We start from the raw sequence: 17,404 nt of genomic DNA, 5'->3' as shown, positions 1-17,404 counted from the left end.
AATTTGGCATTTTTATTTTTTTTTTAAAGGAAAAGAATAGATAAGGTGTTCATGGCAAATATAGTTGTGAAAATGGAAAATCATAATGGACGAATAAAAAAAAAAAGAGTTGAAACACCACTCATTTGTGGTGGTGCAACATAGACAGCCTCCAAAATACGAGGGCATGATCCAACAAACAACATGGGATCAAGTAAACGGATAAAGCTCATCATCATGACCAAACACAAATAGGTTTCACATAAAACAACCGAAATTCAACACATAAAAACACAAAAGAGGAGAATCAGTAAGGCTTCTCGCCGATGTAGTTGCCAGGGGGGTCGTAGTTGCAAGTGATGAAGACTCCTCGACCGCCTTCGCACACGACACGTGCGCATCCCAGACGCTTTGTGTCCCTCCACACTATCTGAGTGTAGTGACCGCACATCTGCCCTCCCCCGCACGAGTTGGCTCCGTATCTGTAGAACTGTCCCTCAACGGTCCATGTCCGAACGGCCTGACCCGGTGTCCAGTCCGACCCACTTCCCCAGAATAGATTCTCTCCATACGGACCGGTCGAGTGGGTGAGGCTGCAGTCGTATCTTCTCTGGTTCGCCCACCACGTCGCATACCCGGCCAGCCGCCCGTCCCACACCAACGGCTGCAGACCTTTACATCACCAGAAATAACCAATATATATATGCTAATTACATTGCAACAGTTATCAACTAACAGCTGCTGCATGATTGTACATCAACGTTATATATATGCAACCCGGTTAATAACACAAATATGACGAATAGGTTCTTTTAATGCAAGAGTTATAAAGATAAACAGGAAAAACTTGCAAAATACGAGTGGCAGCATGGCTAAATAAATTGTAACCGACTTATTATATATAAACATGTTTATTAGTGAATTAAATTCCTTTTTATTTTCCTATGTCAGTATTTGAACTAGAAGAAGAAGATGCTATTTGAAGTTCAAAACATACCTAGCCGCGACCGGACAGCGTTCTGCGGGTCAAGGAACTGACGAGCCAACGAGCCTGCGGGTGGATGTGGGGTTGGGCTCGGAATGACCGGTCTCGGTATCTTCGGAATGTAGGGTTTGGGGCTCGGGCTGGGTGGTGGTCTCTGACGGTAATAGTCTGCATTGACCATTTGGAAGGCCAACAAGAGAAGGGCGATCGTAGAAACCAGAGTCTGAGTTGATGCAACGGTCGCCATTCTTGTGGTGTCTGGTGTGGATCGGCCAATAATTGATTGTTTTGGCTGGGAGTAAGTTGATTATATATATATATATATATATAAGTTCGTTTTAGAGTATTTAAATAAGGGATTGCTTATGATACATTTGGACTTTTTGTTTGTCAACGAGAATGTGGTTTCCATGTTCGATTATGGTTCACCACATTGTAGTTTCTCGTCGGTAAGGAGAAAATATAAACATTTACCCAATTGCGTTTACAATATATTTCACCACATATATAAAATGTTGACCACGGACGGTTTATGTTGGAATATTTAATAGTAAATACAAAAATTTAGAATATTGGAACCACTGTCCTTGTCTAAGTACTTTTTTTATCCGTTGTATTTGTCAATGCTCCTACGGGCTTATATTTAAAAATCTCTCTCTTCAATGAGGCTTCGATCTTTATGTGTCCGAGGCCCAGCCCAACACATCAAAACCGTATTAACATATCTGCAAATAAATGCGCCCTTTGCCTAAACTGTTCATCATCATATTTGCTATTCTTTTTTGTTTTTAATTTGAACCGTTACATATGACCACAACATTTCAAATTGATAAAACCCGTGCTAATTTTACTGCCGTTAGCATGGTAACAATATGAAAAAAAAGCTCTTGATGTTGGTTTGCGTGGTAATGGTAAGAGTGAAATTAAAACATGGAAAGCATATAAGCATATGATTTACATTATTATCCACAACGTACTACAAAAAGATACTATACAGTACATAGATTTTCACCCCAACGCTTGTACAAGCTTTATGTCCGTTATCAATACAATTTATGCAATTAACCATCAATGCAACCCTAATAGTTATAAAACCCCACCACGATGCATGGAACTGTTACGCACTTTCGACGTAACTCATCTCGGCGTAATCATGAAACATGACGATCCCATTTTCTGTCTGGCCCATTACAGATGCCGAACCCGAGTCCCAGGAGCTCGGAGACGTCATTTTCCTCTCGAACTCCTCCGACCACAAACTTGAACCAACGTTCATCTCGGTTAGAAGATCGAAATCATTAGCCACTTCAGCATCCTTGGAACTGTTGTCCATCTCTTTCACGAGACCCAAGCCGTTACGATCCAACTGAATTTCCTGAGACAACCCTGTTGAGAAGAAGCTTCGGTTGTCCAAGAACCAATTGGGATTGGGCCGGAAATCAAGAAACGGGTTTAAGGATGGTTCAACGGGGTTTGAATTAGGAGAGATGGTTGCATTGCAATGGCCGTAAAGCGGTGAGACTCGGTTATTGGTTTGAGGAAACTTGTTCTGATCAGATTTTAGTGACGGGAAGTTTTCTTGCGATGCAAGTCTCGGGTCCAGCAATGGGTGAAGCTTAGGGCAAAGGAGAGGGTTGTTGTAGAAACTGGCGAAAGGGCTCTGTAGATTCTGAAGCTGCATATGAAGCTGAAGCCTTTCAAGAGCCGAGTTGCTAAGATTCTGAGACTGAGAGCTCCTGGAGCTTTGGTTAGAGTCGCTGATTGAGTCAGAGGGACTCATCTGCTTCTGCCTCCCAAGCAGCTTTTTCTTCAGTTTAGTGTTCCAGTAGTTCTTGATGTCATTGTCTGTCCTCCCTGGAAGCTGAGCAGCGATTATGGACCACCTACACAGCATTCAAACGCTTATATATACATTCGCTATATATATAATACATATATGTAAAAAAAGCATAATTTTAACGTAGATATAACATTCCGAACCAAACAATTTTTTTGTGGACTTTGCAAGCCCTGAATTATCTGCAAGATTGGATACTTGTCCAAGGGCATGAGTGCATGTGTAAACACCAAAGAAAATTAAACAAGCGGAAAGAGACAATATATTAAATTAAACCCTAATATTTTATCAGGGGAATGAAGATGTGCATATATTTCACAGACAAGGGATCGCATGCGTTTCAGCTAAAGATTCAGAGACAGAGGATAAAAGGACAACTATAACAAGTCCAAACCCTCAAAGCCAAATCGATACGCTCTCTTGAAAACCTTGTAAAGTCTCTGTATATATAACATATAACCCTAATTAAGAGATCAAAGGGGTTTGTTCATTTAATTTAGCATTTAGGTTGAATTGCTACTTTAAATTAGTTAAAATCGTTTATGTAACTGACCTTAGAGTTCCATGAAAAAAAGGCTCTTAATGTATATACGATGAATCTAATGACACGTGAAAACTTGAACAATGAATATAGTTATTAAGTGGACCAACCGGCTGCCGATGCTGATGTAGAGACTGAGAATGATGTTATCTTCTTCTTCAGAGAATCCACCATGTTTGATGTTAGGTCTCAAGTAATTCAACCATCTCAACCTACAACTCTTTCCGCATCTCTTCAGCCCTAATATATGCATTCACGGACGAATTAAACGTCGTCAACTTCACCACAAAAGGTATATACACATATATATGTTTTGAAGAGTAGATAAGTCAGCGTACCGATTTTCTGAGGAAGGGCGATCCAATTGCCGCCGGTTCCATAATTGTGGATGTAGTCCTTGAGCATTGCGTCTTCTTCAGGCGCCCACGGCCCTTTCTTCACGTTTGCCTTGTCACAGCACGGTGCTCTTCCCATTCTTGTCTCTGATCTTAACCAGTCAGTCTTCACTTCTACTGTTTCCGATGTCCTTCTTCTTCTTCTTCAGTTGACCAGAACATGTGTTGAATGCGAAAGAATAAGGGCAAGATTTATAGGGACGAAGAGAGATGGGTTTTCTAAAACACTTGTTATAACGACCAAATATTTAAAGAAGAAAATACAAGTCTTAATAATTTACGCAATTTTCTTATCTTAAATCCAGATTATTATAATCTCTAGGGTTTGTGTCTGCTTTTTGGATTAGTTTCTTATGCTTTTTTTTGGTAAAGTGTTAACGCAAATGGACAATTTGTGGCACCAATTTTTCTTCGTGTTTATAATAAAGAAAGAGAGACTTTTTCCCGTTGGTGGGCCGGGATTAGTTTGGTTATTATTACAATATCAAACGGAAACAAAACCACCCTCTTGATTGGTTTGTCGCAACTAGGGTTGAAATGTTCTCTCCTCTAAAGCAAGAGATATAATTAGCATAACACAAATCATATCGATAAAATTGGACAAAAAAAAAAAATCATCGGCCATTATATAGTATGATATCATCTATTCATTTCATGGTTGAACATCTGTTGCATGATGACCGATAATAATAATATGCTTATTGCATATAATACGAGCTTACAAGGATCCGTGTGCTGTTAGGACAAGCGTCGATATCGAGAGACCGTATCCTACGACTCTGCAAATTAAGTTTGACTTCAACCAAAAGCAATCGTTAACTTAATTTCATCCCTTAAAAACGTTTATTTATCCCAGACAGATTCTAGAAGCTGGCCCTTGACTTATACGCCTGTGTTTATATTTTATGTTTATATACATAATTGTGTATAATTTGACCATATGCGTAAGCAGACCTTCTTAAGCATACGGATATTTACATGTTTTATGTACACCAGACTTCGAATCTCCAATGCATTCTACCTTTGATTTTTTTCTTTTTGTCATTTAACCGGTTGAATAACCCTACCAATCCTACCGTGCATGGATTCTGTCTAACGTGGCAAGTAGTGATTGGCTGCGGAGGGTGTCTTTTTACCATAGAGACTAGAGACTACATTATCATGGTAATTCATTTGACAACGTATAATTATTGGCCTTGATGATTCTCGATGTGGACTTTTTAATTCTATATATATATATATAATCAAGCGAGTTAGAGAACCGCAACTAGCCGATCGATAAAATAACAAAGAGGAAACCATCAAAATTTCAAAAAGGAGCAAACTAATATTCTGTTGTGATATTATAATATAAGCGGATTCAGAGCTTTATTAAAACACAACGTTTCTTCCTGTCCTTTTTCAAAACCCTAGAATCTATGCGTTTGACAAAATCCCACACATTAAGATATATATCTTAGAGCTGGCGATTCATATTTATATATGATTTTAATTGTTAAATCTCGTTTTCAAGTCAAGCGGATAAGCTTGAGATGTCGACCCGCTGGCTTCACTCTATAATCATTAATCGGTGCTCAATGCCCAGCTATTCCTGATTTCCTCAAGATTTGCATTTCATACTAATATCAGTTCCATATGTTTTTTTTTTTCATTCCAAACAACCAAAATCAAAGGTAAGCTGATGGACCGTTAAAGATAATTATAATGTCTGACAAAAATCATGACCAATGTTGAGCTATGAGATTATGTAACAAATTTTGTGATTTGATTTATATGGAATAAATATTTAGATTATATGTTTACATTATTAACTCTATCGGGTTTTTTTTTGGGGGGGTTATAAATTATATGTGTGGATTCGTTGGGGTGAATTAAGACAATCTTGCAATGCAATACGCTTTACCAAAAAAAAAAAAAAAAACTAAATACGATACGAGCACAAGCTTAACATTGGCATTCAAACCCTTGACTGTTATAATTTTGTAAGCCTTTTTATTATTTCCTCCCAACAAATAAAGGATGGCCAAAACTATGCTTAAAACGTACGGAAAGTCAGACCAAACAACAATATCACGTCACTCGGGTTGACTAAAACCAGCTAGGCAGAGTGGCACGCACCTTCGTTATTAAAACGAGACGGTAAATGGAAATATATATATGAGGATGAAAATAAATAAGAGGGTAAAATACCAAGATCAACCCTTACTTATAAGTCACGGTTAACATGCGTTAATGTTCCAACAGATTCGATAGAGCAAGAGATGAAAAACAGAAAGTTTGAGCCCTTCACCGCCAAATAAAAAACATACCCTTCACATACCATTTGGGTGTATATATATATATATATATATATATATATAATTATGGAAGAGAGATGTAACAAGTCAAGTGGTGCGTAGAAGTGGGTTTGACCAGAGGAACAAAAGTCTCAGCCGCGTGTTAGGTTTATTCATTAAGATACAAATGTTTTCTAGAGGACAAGACACGTATCTTGTTCTCTTGTTTTGATGGCGTCACATACATTATTTACCTTTGTATTGGTATATTCAACTATGTTTAAGTGTATATATATATATATATAGGTTATTGAAGTCTTGAAACACCTTCCATATATGTATTCGCTTTAGAAGTAAAGTTGTAACGTATATTCCGTATGCAAAGAACAACAGGTACATGCAAACAAAATGAAAGGATATATATGTATATGTATATGTATGGCTCCTACTACACTAATCAATGGGAGGGAGGGAGGGAGATATGTTTTCTAACATTGCGGGGGCTGACTTTGTGTGGCGTTTCTCATAGAGTCAACGTACCAACTGCTTGCGCGCGACTCCGTAGGGTTACGTCATTTTCGCAATTTTTTTGTTTCCATTCAATCTTCTTGGATCGGTTACTGTGGTGGACCCCTCGTTCCATTATCTATCTATGTGTGTATGTATATATATTTTTGGTCACTCCCCTCCAAATTATCCGAGTGATGAAATAACACCGGCCAATGAAATGAAAGGGCGAATTAAATATGTTACATCTCAATCGGTGAACCGAACCAGACGGAAAACATCACAGATGCATGGACTTGGTGTCTCAATTTATGTTTCACTCTTTTTTAGGTTTACGGACGGTGGCCCATACAGCATTCACCCAACCCCAGGCCCAAAAAGAAGTTACTCAATACAACTCTATTCCATACATATATTCTCACATTTATTCACGATACAACCGTCGTTGAATAATACACGTCCAAAAAGTTATCAGTATAGTACCACTCTCTCACACACACACACAGGCAGACAACAACAAATAAGTAATAACGAGATACCTTCAAAACCCATGCAAGAGATCATCGCTTCCTGCAAATCCAACACATAATACCCAGAATCATCACCTTCACTGCTGATTCTGATACTGAATTGCCCTTTTCTATAAAGCTCACCAATATCAGAATATATATATATATATAGCTCATTATGCCCCCACAAAAAAAAAAAAAAAAAGTGTAGAAGGCCTCTTATATATACTGCAGAATCTTTATCTTCATCATCATCATCATCATCATAGGGTAGTTAATTATTTTCCCCAGGAGGAGTTTTTATTTGACATTCATAGCAGCGGCCATGTTTCTCAGCTTGTGAGAGATTTCAGAGAAGGAAGGCCTCTCAGAAGGATCAAAAGCCCAGCAACTCTCCATCAACGCCTTCCATTCTGGATCACACCATGCCGGGATTTTCGGCCTCAATGTGTTGTTCACCATTCCACCTGACACAACTCAAACTCAATTTTCGAACCCAGAAGAAGACACTTCAACTGTGTAAAGGCTCATGACTCGGCATTACCGATTATGGAGGCACAATGCATATCCGCATAAGGTTCTTCGCCGGTGAGCAGTTCCCACATGACGATCCCGAACGAGTAGACATCGATCTAACCCGTGAATGAGACGGTAAAGATCTTACTGTTTGTTCATAAAGTAGACACATTGATATTGAAGCATGAAAACCATTACTTTACAATTGCACGTACCTTCTCAGACACCATGTTGCTTTTGCCACTCAAGAGCTCAGGTGCCATCCATGGTAATGTTCCACGAACGCCTCCCGACACTAACGTTTGCTGTTTCACCTTTGATAGCCCCAAATCACCGACCTGGAAGATGGCATTTCCATTTTCAGCATTAGATTCAGACGAAAATTCAGCTTTAGCCGAGGAAACATTTAACAAATTGATGAATTTTCTATTCAACCTTGCACACAGGACGCTGTGGATCTCTCATGTTCACAAGGAGATTCTCGCACTTCAAATCAAAATGAACAATGTTCTTCCCATGCAAATATTCCATCCCAAAAGCAGCATCCATGGCAATGATGAGTCTCTTGCGGCGATCGATAGTTCTGACACAAGAGATAATGAAAATTTTCATACTTTGAGTTTGCGTTCTCTGGAAAAAAAAATACTATAAATACTTTTTTTTGGTAGAATACTATAAATATTTTATCGTGAATCTCTTTTTTTTACCTGTCCTTCTTCTTCAGGAACTGTTTCAAGGATCCGTTAACCATGAACTCAGTCACGGTAGCCAGAGACCCATCTGGACCATCACGAACTATCCCATAGAACGAAACAACGTTTGGATGATGCAAGGAGCCCAATATCAGAGCTTCCTTCCAAAAATCAGCTATCTGTGTTTTGTCAGAAAAATGAAACTACAAATTTAGTTTTATGCAAGAGAACATTGAGTCCCTTTGTATGTACCAAATCTCGAAGACGATGCCATATAACTAAATGAGGTTTTTAAACATACCAAACGTTCCCTCTCAGAAAGCTTGCCTGCAAAGCAACTGGCTTTTATCCTTTTTATTGCAACATCAGAACCTTTCCATTTCCCATGGTAAACAGATCCATATGTTCCTGAACCTAATTCTCTAATCTCCTCCAGATCATCGTTTTTTATCGTCTGAAACAAAAGACAAAAGCCAGAGTAGAAAATTCAATAATAAATATAATGGATACAGCTAAATCGTCCATGACAACACGGTGTGACTGTTTGAGGAAATTTCTAAGACGATCAATAGTGTCTAAAAAGTATCTGCAACCAGTTTCTTCTACTGTTTTTCCAGCTTTTTTCGATCTTTTTTTTTCTTGTTTCATATATCAAAATTTGATATTACTTGATCGTATTCGTGGGGTAGAATCAAAATGAGGAAGTTATGGTGAATCAATGCAAAACCTGAAGTCCCCTGGCGATAGCCTCAGCCTCAGCCTTTGTTGGTTCAATCTTGAAGTTGTTTGAATCATCACTATCATAATCCACCTCAGGTTCTGCTTCGTGATTCTACATGATTTAAATTTGTGCCAAGATTAAAACCCAAGAACAAAGGGACAAAATTTACTCCCTCGACTAGCATCCTGTAACACTCACCACATGATCTGATTGGATAAGAGAATCATTTTCCACCAAATCTGTTTCAGTTGCTTGGGTTTTGACTTCTTCAGCTCCTTCTAGTGCAGCCCTCTTCACAGAAGCAATCAGCTCGGGCAAGAAACTCAAACGCTCAACTGATAGCTTCACTCCTTCAAGAGGAGTTGAAGGACTAACTTCTCCCGGTTTCACAGCATTACTCCTTCCCTCATTAGTCCATGCACTTGATTCATCATGAGCTAACTGCTCAGGTTCCTCTAGGCAAGTAACACCGTTTGGTACACCGCCTTCAACATAATTACATTCTTTCTCCCCCTGAACAATCTTGTTTTCATCTGGCTTCACCATATCCACACCGTGGGTCGTCTGCAAAATTGGTAAAGCATTGATATTCTTCTGGAACAAGGGGGCTGATGACGGGTCTGTCACTTGCAGATATTCCCTATGCACTGCGATGTTTTCAGATGGCACTCGACTTGGGTCCAAAGGGAGGGGGTTTGCCCTATCGGGAACATGAGGATTCTGAACATAAGGCTGCCCAGTGGAAGATATTCCATCAAAACCCAACATGTTCCGTGGCGAATCAAGAAAACCACTTTGATTCTCAACTCCAACAGAGTACCTAATCCCTGCATCCATCGGACCCCTGATAACAACCTGATTCACAGTGCCATCCCCTTGCGGGGTTAAGCCAGGGGCACCAATTATAGGGTTTGGAGCATGTCTCCATGGGGTTTGTTGCGGATGTATGTGCCCATGTGTCACCGAGTGAATGCCTTCCGGTCCTGGAGCATAGAGATGGTTTCCGTAACGAAACCCACATTCTTCACCAGGAAGGAAGTGCGAATTCAAGGGACCACCACCAAGAGGTTTATCATGAACCACTTCATTGGGCAGCTCATGTCCAGCTCGGTGCTGAACATAATCAGATGGCGTGTGATGACCATCCACAGGATTACCATGGCCAAGAGGATAACTCGTCCCAGGTCCATCAACAACATAATGATCATTTGATCTTCCAACACTGGAGATGTGTGACCTCACTTCCTCAACCAGGGCAGGATTAGGGTTCACCTGATGCTGCATTATCCATCCTCTTTCGTGACCGAAAGCCTCATTTGAATAAATACCATGATGAAGTTTTTGGTCTGCATTCAACAAGAAGCTTTCCCTGTTTGGTGGACAGTCTTCACAATGAGTAGGAGGAACCGGTGGAAACCCATTGCCTAGATTAGGCTGCTCAAAATGTTGTTGGTTCCTGTGAAACGCCACACGGCAGTTCCCACAGATGCTACTCCCTTCATAGACACCTGGGTTGTGAAGTACATTCCCTGGAAAGCCGCCCTTGCTATCAGCTGGCATTGCACCTGCCGGAACCCAGACAACATTCTCCGGAACTTGGGCCTGGAGGTCATATAATGGATGATGACTTGCTTGCTGCCTAACATATTCCTCAGGCATTTTGTCAAAGCCTTTCTCGGGCAAATCCCCATAAGGCACACGATAACGAGCTGAAGAAGGCGAAGCTGGGAATTCCTGGAAAGTCCTCGGATCGTGCTGACGTGGAGAGTAGTAAGGACTCCATGTACCTTCGACCTCACCATACCTCTGTGGAGGGAACTGCCCTGACCCAACACGAGGAATTGTGAGCTGGTGCAGATTATACTGCGTGACAGGAATATCACTACTCCTCTGGCTATGAGGACCACCACCTTCAAAGCTCAGCTGGTTTAGCATCGGTTCCATGATATGAAAATCATCAAGCGGATTGAAACGCGGAGACTCAGGCTGCTGCATCTTCCTGAACTCCGGCACTTCGTTCAAATTATTCAGAGCATCCACATATCTCCTCTCAGTTTCCCTCTCGTCACTGTCTACAAAATGCAACGAACCATCCTGGTCCGGATGGGAGAACAAGAAGATCCTAAGCCTGGTGAACCCATCTCCCGAGTCCAACTTATCATACTCCTCCATCATGTTTGTCACATCGTCATCATTCACGACCGAGACTAAAGCATCGAGATCCTCATCCGGCTGCTGGTACTTCAATACCGTGTCCCCATCGTAAAGCTCCCTCATTTTGTTCATCAGCTCCTCGTACTTTATATCTCTCGGGACGCTAACAATCCGTGTCTCCCCGCCTACGTACCTCAATTTCCCATCCTGTGGACGGGGCAATATATTGCCCAAGAAGCTACATAGAAATTTCACGCGGGGTGGCTCCTCGTTTGAGCTAGTGGTCGGGCTGGAGACAGAAGGTGAATTCACCGAACCAGAATCCATGGTGGATCTCCCGGGGTGGTTACTGTTGTCTTCTTGACCTGTTGGCTGATTACACATGGGAATTCAAACTCGACGAGACGTAGCTCTTGGGTTCCGTGTCCTCGAGCCAAATCTCAAAACCAAAGTGAAAATACAGCAACTCAGTGGCTCCCGCTTTGCAGTTCAATCGGTTCTCCATTTACAAGCTGCCGGAAAATTTCCGCGGAAGCATCAGAATCTCCCTGAAACGGACATGGATGCACAGATCAACCAAAATGAATCTCCGAAAAAAGAGCTTACCCGTTGGCCTGAAAGTATCAAAGGCGGCGCCGATGGATGGAATCGATAAACCGACATACTCTACGATCAGTTGAAAATCATCCCCAGAAACGAACGGATACCTTATTTCTCGGGAAAGGTGAAGGTGAATTCCCAGAAACCCAAATCCAAAGATCCCTGCTTTCTTCCCAAAAATCCTGAAACCTCGATCCCTACCTCCGATTTCCTTCACCGACTTTTCCCCGATTGAATATTTCAGGCGAGAGATGGATGGATCTCCACCAACGTGTGTATATATATATATATACCGGGAAAAATTAAACCGATTAGATAAGACACCGTGTAAAGGAACTCCGGCAAAAATCGTGTCGATGATGAGGAAGAGGACGTCGAAGAAAAATAATTGAGAAGGAACGGCGATGACAGAGTTTCTCGGCCGAAGAGATTTTTTTTTTCGGGGGTTCGGCAAATGGCCAGAAGAAGCGATGCGTCTGTACGCCAGGTAGCTGCACACGTGGCATTTCCTTGTTTTATAGTTAATTATAAACTTTTGAAAACTTCACAATTGGAATATTCGCGTTGAGTGACCTCCACCCGTTCAGCATATGCTCCGCCCGTGTCCCTCCTCTTTTTTATCTTTTCAAACGATCATATGTATTTGAATTCGAAATTTTCAACCGTTTGATGTCATATAAGAAATTCTTATACGGTTTTATTCAATTAAGGCTTTTTTGTTTATATATATATATATTGCATTGGATTGTGTGTTTAAATTTTTTGAAATTTTATTTCGCGCAATGGAAAATTGGAAATTCTTTAAAATATCTAACGGCAGCCCGGCCCATTAAGTCACTGACCACCGCTTTTTCCCGGTGGATAGTTAAATGGGCCGGATTGTGACTTAATGGGCCCGTATACCGGTTAACCGGAGAAGATAAAACGGTAGGAAAATCATAAGCGGAGCGCAGTCGTCCTTTTCACTCTCTTTTCTCACTTTGGTAGCTCACCTGCCAACTAACCATGCTGCCACTTTCCTCCGCCGTCCTCCGTCACCGTCTCCGCCGTCGTCTCCGGCACTTCCACCACCACAACCACCACCACCACCTCAGGTTCATCTCGACCGCTGCTTCGCCGCTCCATGTTCCGCTCAACCACCCCACGTACCTTGTGTGGTCCGCAAATACTTCACTCGGCAAAACCCTTGTCTCCGCCGGCCTCGCCGCCTCCTTCCTCCTCCGTCCTTCTTCCTCCGCCCGTTCTTCTGGAAGACTCATCTACCTTAAGCCCTTGCAGACTGGCTTCCCTTCCGATTCCGATTCTCGCTTCGTCTTTTCCAAGCTCGCTTCTCTCCCTTTCACTCTCCCACTCCGTCCTCCGTTCGTCCCCCAACGCCGCTGTATCTCTCGGTCGGGATGCTGTACTCGGCGAGGTTTCAGGGATGTGCGATTTGGGTTTCCGAGAGGAGAGGACGGTTCCCGGCGCGCCGGAGCTCGTGTGCAAGACGCTGTACGCTTGGGAAGCGGCGGGGTCGCCGCATTTAGCGGCGGAGAAGGAAAATACGCCGGTGGAGGACTCCCTGGTGCTGCAGATGCTGGAGAAATGCTTGACGGAGGAGATGGACGGTGGACGTAAAACAGACAGAACGGAGGCTATATGTGTTGTGGAGACAGCTGGTGGAGTTGCCAGTCCGGGGCCGTCGGGGACGCTTCAGTGCGACCTCTACAGGTGATTCTGATATTCTGTCTTATGAATCTCGTGGAACGTAAAGCTAAATTTGGGCACGATGCTCACATTCTCCGTAGAAGGGCTCGAATGAACTGTTGCCTTGCCTGTTGGTACTTTTGCCTGTACTCAGGCCTTTTAGGTTGCCCGGGATTCTTGTTGGAGATGGCCGGCTTGGTGGTATCTCGGCAACAATTGCTGCATATGAGAGTCTGAAACTTAGGGGATATGACATCGCTGCTATTGTTCTCGAAGATCATGGGCTTGTTAATGAAGCTCCATTAATGTCATATATGAGAAATAGGTAATTTGGGTGGCTTTCGATTTCCTCCCTGATCTTCATTTGGAACGAATCATTTTATTCTATTTTTGTCTGACTTTGGCACTGGTATTCTTTAGGGTGCCAGTGCTCGTCCTTCCGCCGGTCCCTAAGGATCCTTCAGATGACCTTATTGAATGGTTTATTGAATGTGGTGGTGTATTTGACTCTTTGAAAGAGACGATGCTGTCAGCTTATTTGGAAAGAATGGAAAGACTGAATGGCATGGCAAAGCGGGCAGGAGACTTCTTCTGGTGGCCTTTTACTCAGCACAAACTTATTCCAGAAGAAACCGTCACAGTTATTGATTCCCGTTGTGGTGAAAATTTTTCAGTCTACAAGGTTTGTTTGAGTTGATGCTTCTTCACTTTGACCTGTCATTTCTCCATTTAAATCTGGGTAACTATTTCTTGGGCAGGATACTAACGAATCCTTTGTTTTTGTCATCATTTGTAGGACTGTGATAACGAAGTTTTAGCTCAGCAGTTTGATGCGTGTGCAAGTTGGTGGACACAAGGGCCAGATGCTGCTTTCCAGGTCATCTACATGGCCACTAATATTTCAGTTCTCTCATACAGAAAATGTTTCCTTGCGTACCATTGACGGGGTTATATAGTTTGTGCAAATACCTTACCATGTTATGACTGATGTTTAAGTTAAATTTTTGTTTAGGTGGTTTCAGGCTGAGCTTGCTAGAGAAATGGGATATACTGCTGCTAGATTTGGCCATGTAATGTTCCCTGAGAATGTATATGAACCTGCCTTAAGATGTGCTGAACTCTTGTTAGATGGAGTTGGCAAAGGTTTGTTATTTGCGCTGCTGTATTATTCTGTTTTCTTTTCTGTGGGAATGTGCGGGCAGGATTAATCATTTCTGCATTCAGGTTGGGCTTCTCGAGTATACTTCTCGGATAATGGGTCCACAGCAATCGAAATTGCTCTGAAAATGGCATTCCGTAAATTCTGTTCTGATCATGGGATCCTTTCGAATTCAAACCAGGCTAATGAAGATGCAGAATATATCAGTGTGAAGGTATCATAATTTGATAATTCTGAATATTCCATTAAATGGCCTGCCCATTTATATTTGGGATTGAATGCTAATAGTCCGCTGCTGCTGCTGAAATGAGATGGTTTTGACCTTATTTTCTAATTCTTCCTTTTATACTCTTCCTTTCAACTAGTCATCTTCTCCCTGAAGCCCTGGCCCTCTCAACTGTGTAGTTTTCTAGTCACTTCTGCATGGAAGCTGCTACCTGTGTGGTTTTCTCTTTGATCTAACATGAATATTTGATGTCTGTTCTATTTTAGGTCTTAGCTCTTAGGGGATCGTACCATGGGGATACTTTAGGAGCTATGGAAGCACAAGCACCATCGCCTTACACAGGCTTCCTCCAGCAGCCATGGTAGGGTTTCTTTTTTTTCCCATAAATGTTAGTTAACGAATCTCTGTAGAATTTTATTCATAATAATCTATCATTTGAGTTGCCATGGATCAGCTGTGTCTCCTGCAGTATTGTGTAATGCTCTGCCTTTCGTTACATAACTTCTCTTAAAATAGAGTATATATATGCTAGATTGAAATAACTGGCTGTAATTCTAGCTTCAGTAATATTTTTTTTTATCTTTTAGAGGACGGATTTTGTTGTGACCTCTAGGTATCAACTCTTCTGCAAATTCACCATATGGTTGATTTTCACACAAGCGTTCCTGCGTTTTGTCTTCTTGCACGTTAATGGAGTTTGAGTCTGTTTTCGAGTTCCAGGTATACTGGGAGAGGCTTGTTTCTTGATCCTCCTACTGTCTTTTTGTGCAACGGAGCATGGTCTCTCTCCCTTCCTGAAAGTTTTTCTGGAACTCCACTTGAGAAATTTCAAAGTAATCTCAACTCTCCATTTCTGTTGTCAAAAGTTCCCTTTAATTTTCCATCAGTGCTGTAATTTAAAAATTAAAATTTCTGAACTTTTACAGCCTTCAGTACTCGCGATGAGATTTTTTGTAAAAACAGAGACGAGACAATTCTTGCTGGAACTTACTCAGCCTACATATCGAAGCAATTAAAACTTTATTCTGGAGTTAGCCAATCCGCCCATGTTGGAGCACTGATCATAGAACCAGGTGTGAAAAATATTGTAGTTTGTAAGTCTTTACTGGATTCTGGTAGTTAGCCGGCGAAATTCCATCAGTGATATACTGCATAGGTATTCAAACTTCCCTCTGATTGAGGTCTTGAGTCTCATTTGTAGTTATACATGCTGCTGGAGGAATGCACATGGTTGATCCACTTTTCCAGCGTGTTCTGGTCAATGAGTGCCGGAATCGGAGAATTCCAGTCATTTTCGATGAAGTGTTCACCGGCTTCTGGCGACTTGGGGTAGAGGTTAGTCAATGATACTTCTATCCCATCTTGTTGTATGCGCCTTCTTATTCAAATTCATATTGCATTACCATTTTGCTAACTGATTATGCTTTAACCAGACTACTGCAGAACTTCTTGGCTGCACTCCAGACATAGCTTGCTTTGCAAAGTTGATGACTGGTGGGATTGTTCCCTTGGCTGCCACACTTGCCACAGATGAGGTGTTTGATTCATTTTCTGGAGATTCAAAGGTAACGTGACGTTTTTAGACTGCATCCAGAAATGCCCGGTTTTTTGCTTAGGAATGCCTTCAGGGTTGCTTTGTTGATTGTAGCTTAAAGCGCTGCTGCATGGTCATTCATACTCAGCTCATGCGATGGGATGTGCAGCAGCCTCCAAGGCCATAGAGTGGTTGAAAGATCCACAGGCAAACCATAACATCACGTCAGGAGGTAGAACATTGAGAGAGGTACTACAAATCTAGATTCTATTCGTGTGTGTCCCTTGATTTATCGAAGATTCAAGCAAAAGCAAGTAATAGCAACCTCGGTTACTTTCGGCTAAATGACCGTGCAGCTGTGGGATGCGGAGCTGGTGGGACGGATATCATCTCATTCCGCGGTTAAAAGGGTGGTTGTATTAGGAACCCTCTTTGCTCTAGAACTAAAAGCCGATGGCTCTAATGCTGGGTAATTCCATCGACCTTGTCTTATTATCCTCATTTTTTTCTTCTTCTTTGGGACACCTTCTAGAGTGATGGTTAGTTACCATATGGAGAATTGGAGAACAGTGTCTGGCATGGTATGCCTCTGTCTCTGCGACTGTTTCCGGCCAGTTTCTTCTTTATGAAGTGGACGTGTCGGCGTTTGCTGTGGTATCATTCATTGGTGAAATTGGATATATATAGTAATGGTCTGTCTATCACTCTCTGTTTTTTAGGTACGGGTCGGAATACGCAAGGTCCCTTCTGGAGATGCTGCGGGAAGACGGAATATTCATGCGACCTCTGGGGAATGTCATATACCTCATGTCCTCTCCTTTTACCCCTCCCGTTGTCTGCCGCCGTTTGCTCACCCACCTCTACCAACGGCTCCGAGAGTTCAGCCACCGAGCCCGTCCTGAATCAGTGGCCGTCTGAACTTTGTCATCAAATATTACATTGGTCTCTTAAATTATAACTGTCAGATTTTAATCAAATTATGTGGTACGTACCACTATAAGCATCGCAATCAGATTTTTATACTTTCGAGTTTCAGATCAGTTGTTTTTTTAATAGCTGACGGAAGCAGAAAAATGGTCACCCTGTG

General features: G+C 41.8%; 4 protein-coding genes across 4 annotated transcripts; 1 reads left to right on the top strand and 3 right to left on the bottom strand.

The window, feature by feature from the left end:
• Window positions 1-64: 64 nt before the first annotated feature.
• LOC104811807 (pathogenesis-related protein PR-1) lies at window positions 65-1,235 on the bottom strand. The gene is made up of 2 exons (XM_010538627.1): window positions 977-1,235; window positions 65-651 (listed from the first exon to the last, which is right to left on the bottom strand). The coding sequence occupies exons 1-2, from the start codon at window positions 1,209-1,211 to the stop codon at window positions 287-289; spliced, it is 600 nt and encodes a 199-aa protein (XP_010536929.1). The 5' UTR covers window positions 1,212-1,235; the 3' UTR covers window positions 65-286.
• A 675-nt stretch (window positions 1,236-1,910) lies between these two features.
• Window positions 1,911-3,941, bottom strand: LOC104811806 (transcription factor MYB36). Its single transcript, XM_010538626.1, has 3 exons — window positions 3,681-3,941; window positions 3,453-3,582; window positions 1,911-2,847 (listed from the first exon to the last, which is right to left on the bottom strand). The coding sequence occupies exons 1-3, from the start codon at window positions 3,814-3,816 to the stop codon at window positions 2,082-2,084; spliced, it is 1,032 nt and encodes a 343-aa protein (XP_010536928.1). The 5' UTR covers window positions 3,817-3,941; the 3' UTR covers window positions 1,911-2,081.
• Window positions 3,942-6,904: 2,963 nt separating this feature from the next.
• LOC104811805 lies at window positions 6,905-12,181 on the bottom strand. Its single transcript, XM_010538625.1, has 9 exons — window positions 11,820-12,181; window positions 9,157-11,660; window positions 8,965-9,069; window positions 8,539-8,691; window positions 8,253-8,416; window positions 7,981-8,128; window positions 7,761-7,883; window positions 7,574-7,661; window positions 6,905-7,496 (listed from the first exon to the last, which is right to left on the bottom strand). Exons 2-9 carry the CDS (start codon window positions 11,494-11,496, stop codon window positions 7,330-7,332), a joined length of 3,288 nt encoding a protein of 1,095 aa, XP_010536927.1. The 5' UTR covers window positions 11,497-11,660; window positions 11,820-12,181; the 3' UTR covers window positions 6,905-7,329.
• A 485-nt stretch (window positions 12,182-12,666) lies between these two features.
• Window positions 12,667-17,357, top strand: LOC104811804 (bifunctional dethiobiotin synthetase/7,8-diamino-pelargonic acid aminotransferase, mitochondrial). The gene is given in 15 exon segments (XM_010538623.2): window positions 12,667-13,046; window positions 13,048-13,422; window positions 13,553-13,723; window positions 13,819-14,080; window positions 14,195-14,275; window positions 14,421-14,541; window positions 14,623-14,771; window positions 15,050-15,144; window positions 15,504-15,616; window positions 15,710-15,856; window positions 15,985-16,118; window positions 16,217-16,348; window positions 16,432-16,566; window positions 16,674-16,786; window positions 17,037-17,357. Coding segments are annotated over 15 exon segments (2,556 nt in total). The 5' UTR covers window positions 12,667-12,717; the 3' UTR covers window positions 17,236-17,357.
• Window positions 17,358-17,404: the final 47 nt, after the last annotated feature.

This window comes from Tarenaya hassleriana, unplaced genomic scaffold (genome assembly GCF_000463585.1).
Source record: "Tarenaya hassleriana unplaced genomic scaffold, ASM46358v1 Cleome2, whole genome shotgun sequence".
Classification (NCBI taxonomy): Eukaryota; Viridiplantae; Streptophyta; class Magnoliopsida; order Brassicales; family Cleomaceae; genus Tarenaya; species Tarenaya hassleriana.
Note: the sequence above shows the minus strand (reverse complement) of the source record. Positions and strands in the feature narration are given on the sequence as shown.

Bases quoted from the DNA above. Each gene is read 5' to 3' on its own strand.
- LOC104811807 (XM_010538627.1), bottom strand. From the start codon at position 1,211: ATGGCGACCGTTGCATCAACTCAGACTCTGGTTTCTACGATCGCCCTT. The intron at 652-976 runs GTATGTTTTGAA...GGTGATGTAAAG, and splicing joins CGCTGTCCGGTCGCGGCTAG to GTCTGCAGCCGTTGGTGTGG.
- LOC104811805 (XM_010538625.1), bottom strand. From the start codon at position 11,496: ATGTGTAATCAGCCAACAGGTCAAGAAGACAACAGTAACCACCCCGGG. The intron at 8,692-8,964 runs GTTTTGCATTGA...CTTTTGTTTCAG, and splicing joins CTATCGCCAGGGGACTTCAG to ACGATAAAAAACGATGATCT. The intron at 7,662-7,760 runs GTACGTGCAATT...TTCACGGGTTAG, and splicing joins GCAACATGGTGTCTGAGAAG to ATCGATGTCTACTCGTTCGG.
- LOC104811806 (XM_010538626.1), bottom strand. From the start codon at position 3,816: ATGGGAAGAGCACCGTGCTGTGACAAGGCAAACGTGAAGAAAGGGCCG. The intron at 3,583-3,680 runs GTACGCTGACTT...TGCATATATTAG, and splicing joins CGCCCTTCCTCAGAAAATCG to GGCTGAAGAGATGCGGAAAG. The intron at 2,848-3,452 runs GTTGGTCCACTT...AATGCTGTGTAG, and splicing joins TACATCAGCATCGGCAGCCG to GTGGTCCATAATCGCTGCTC.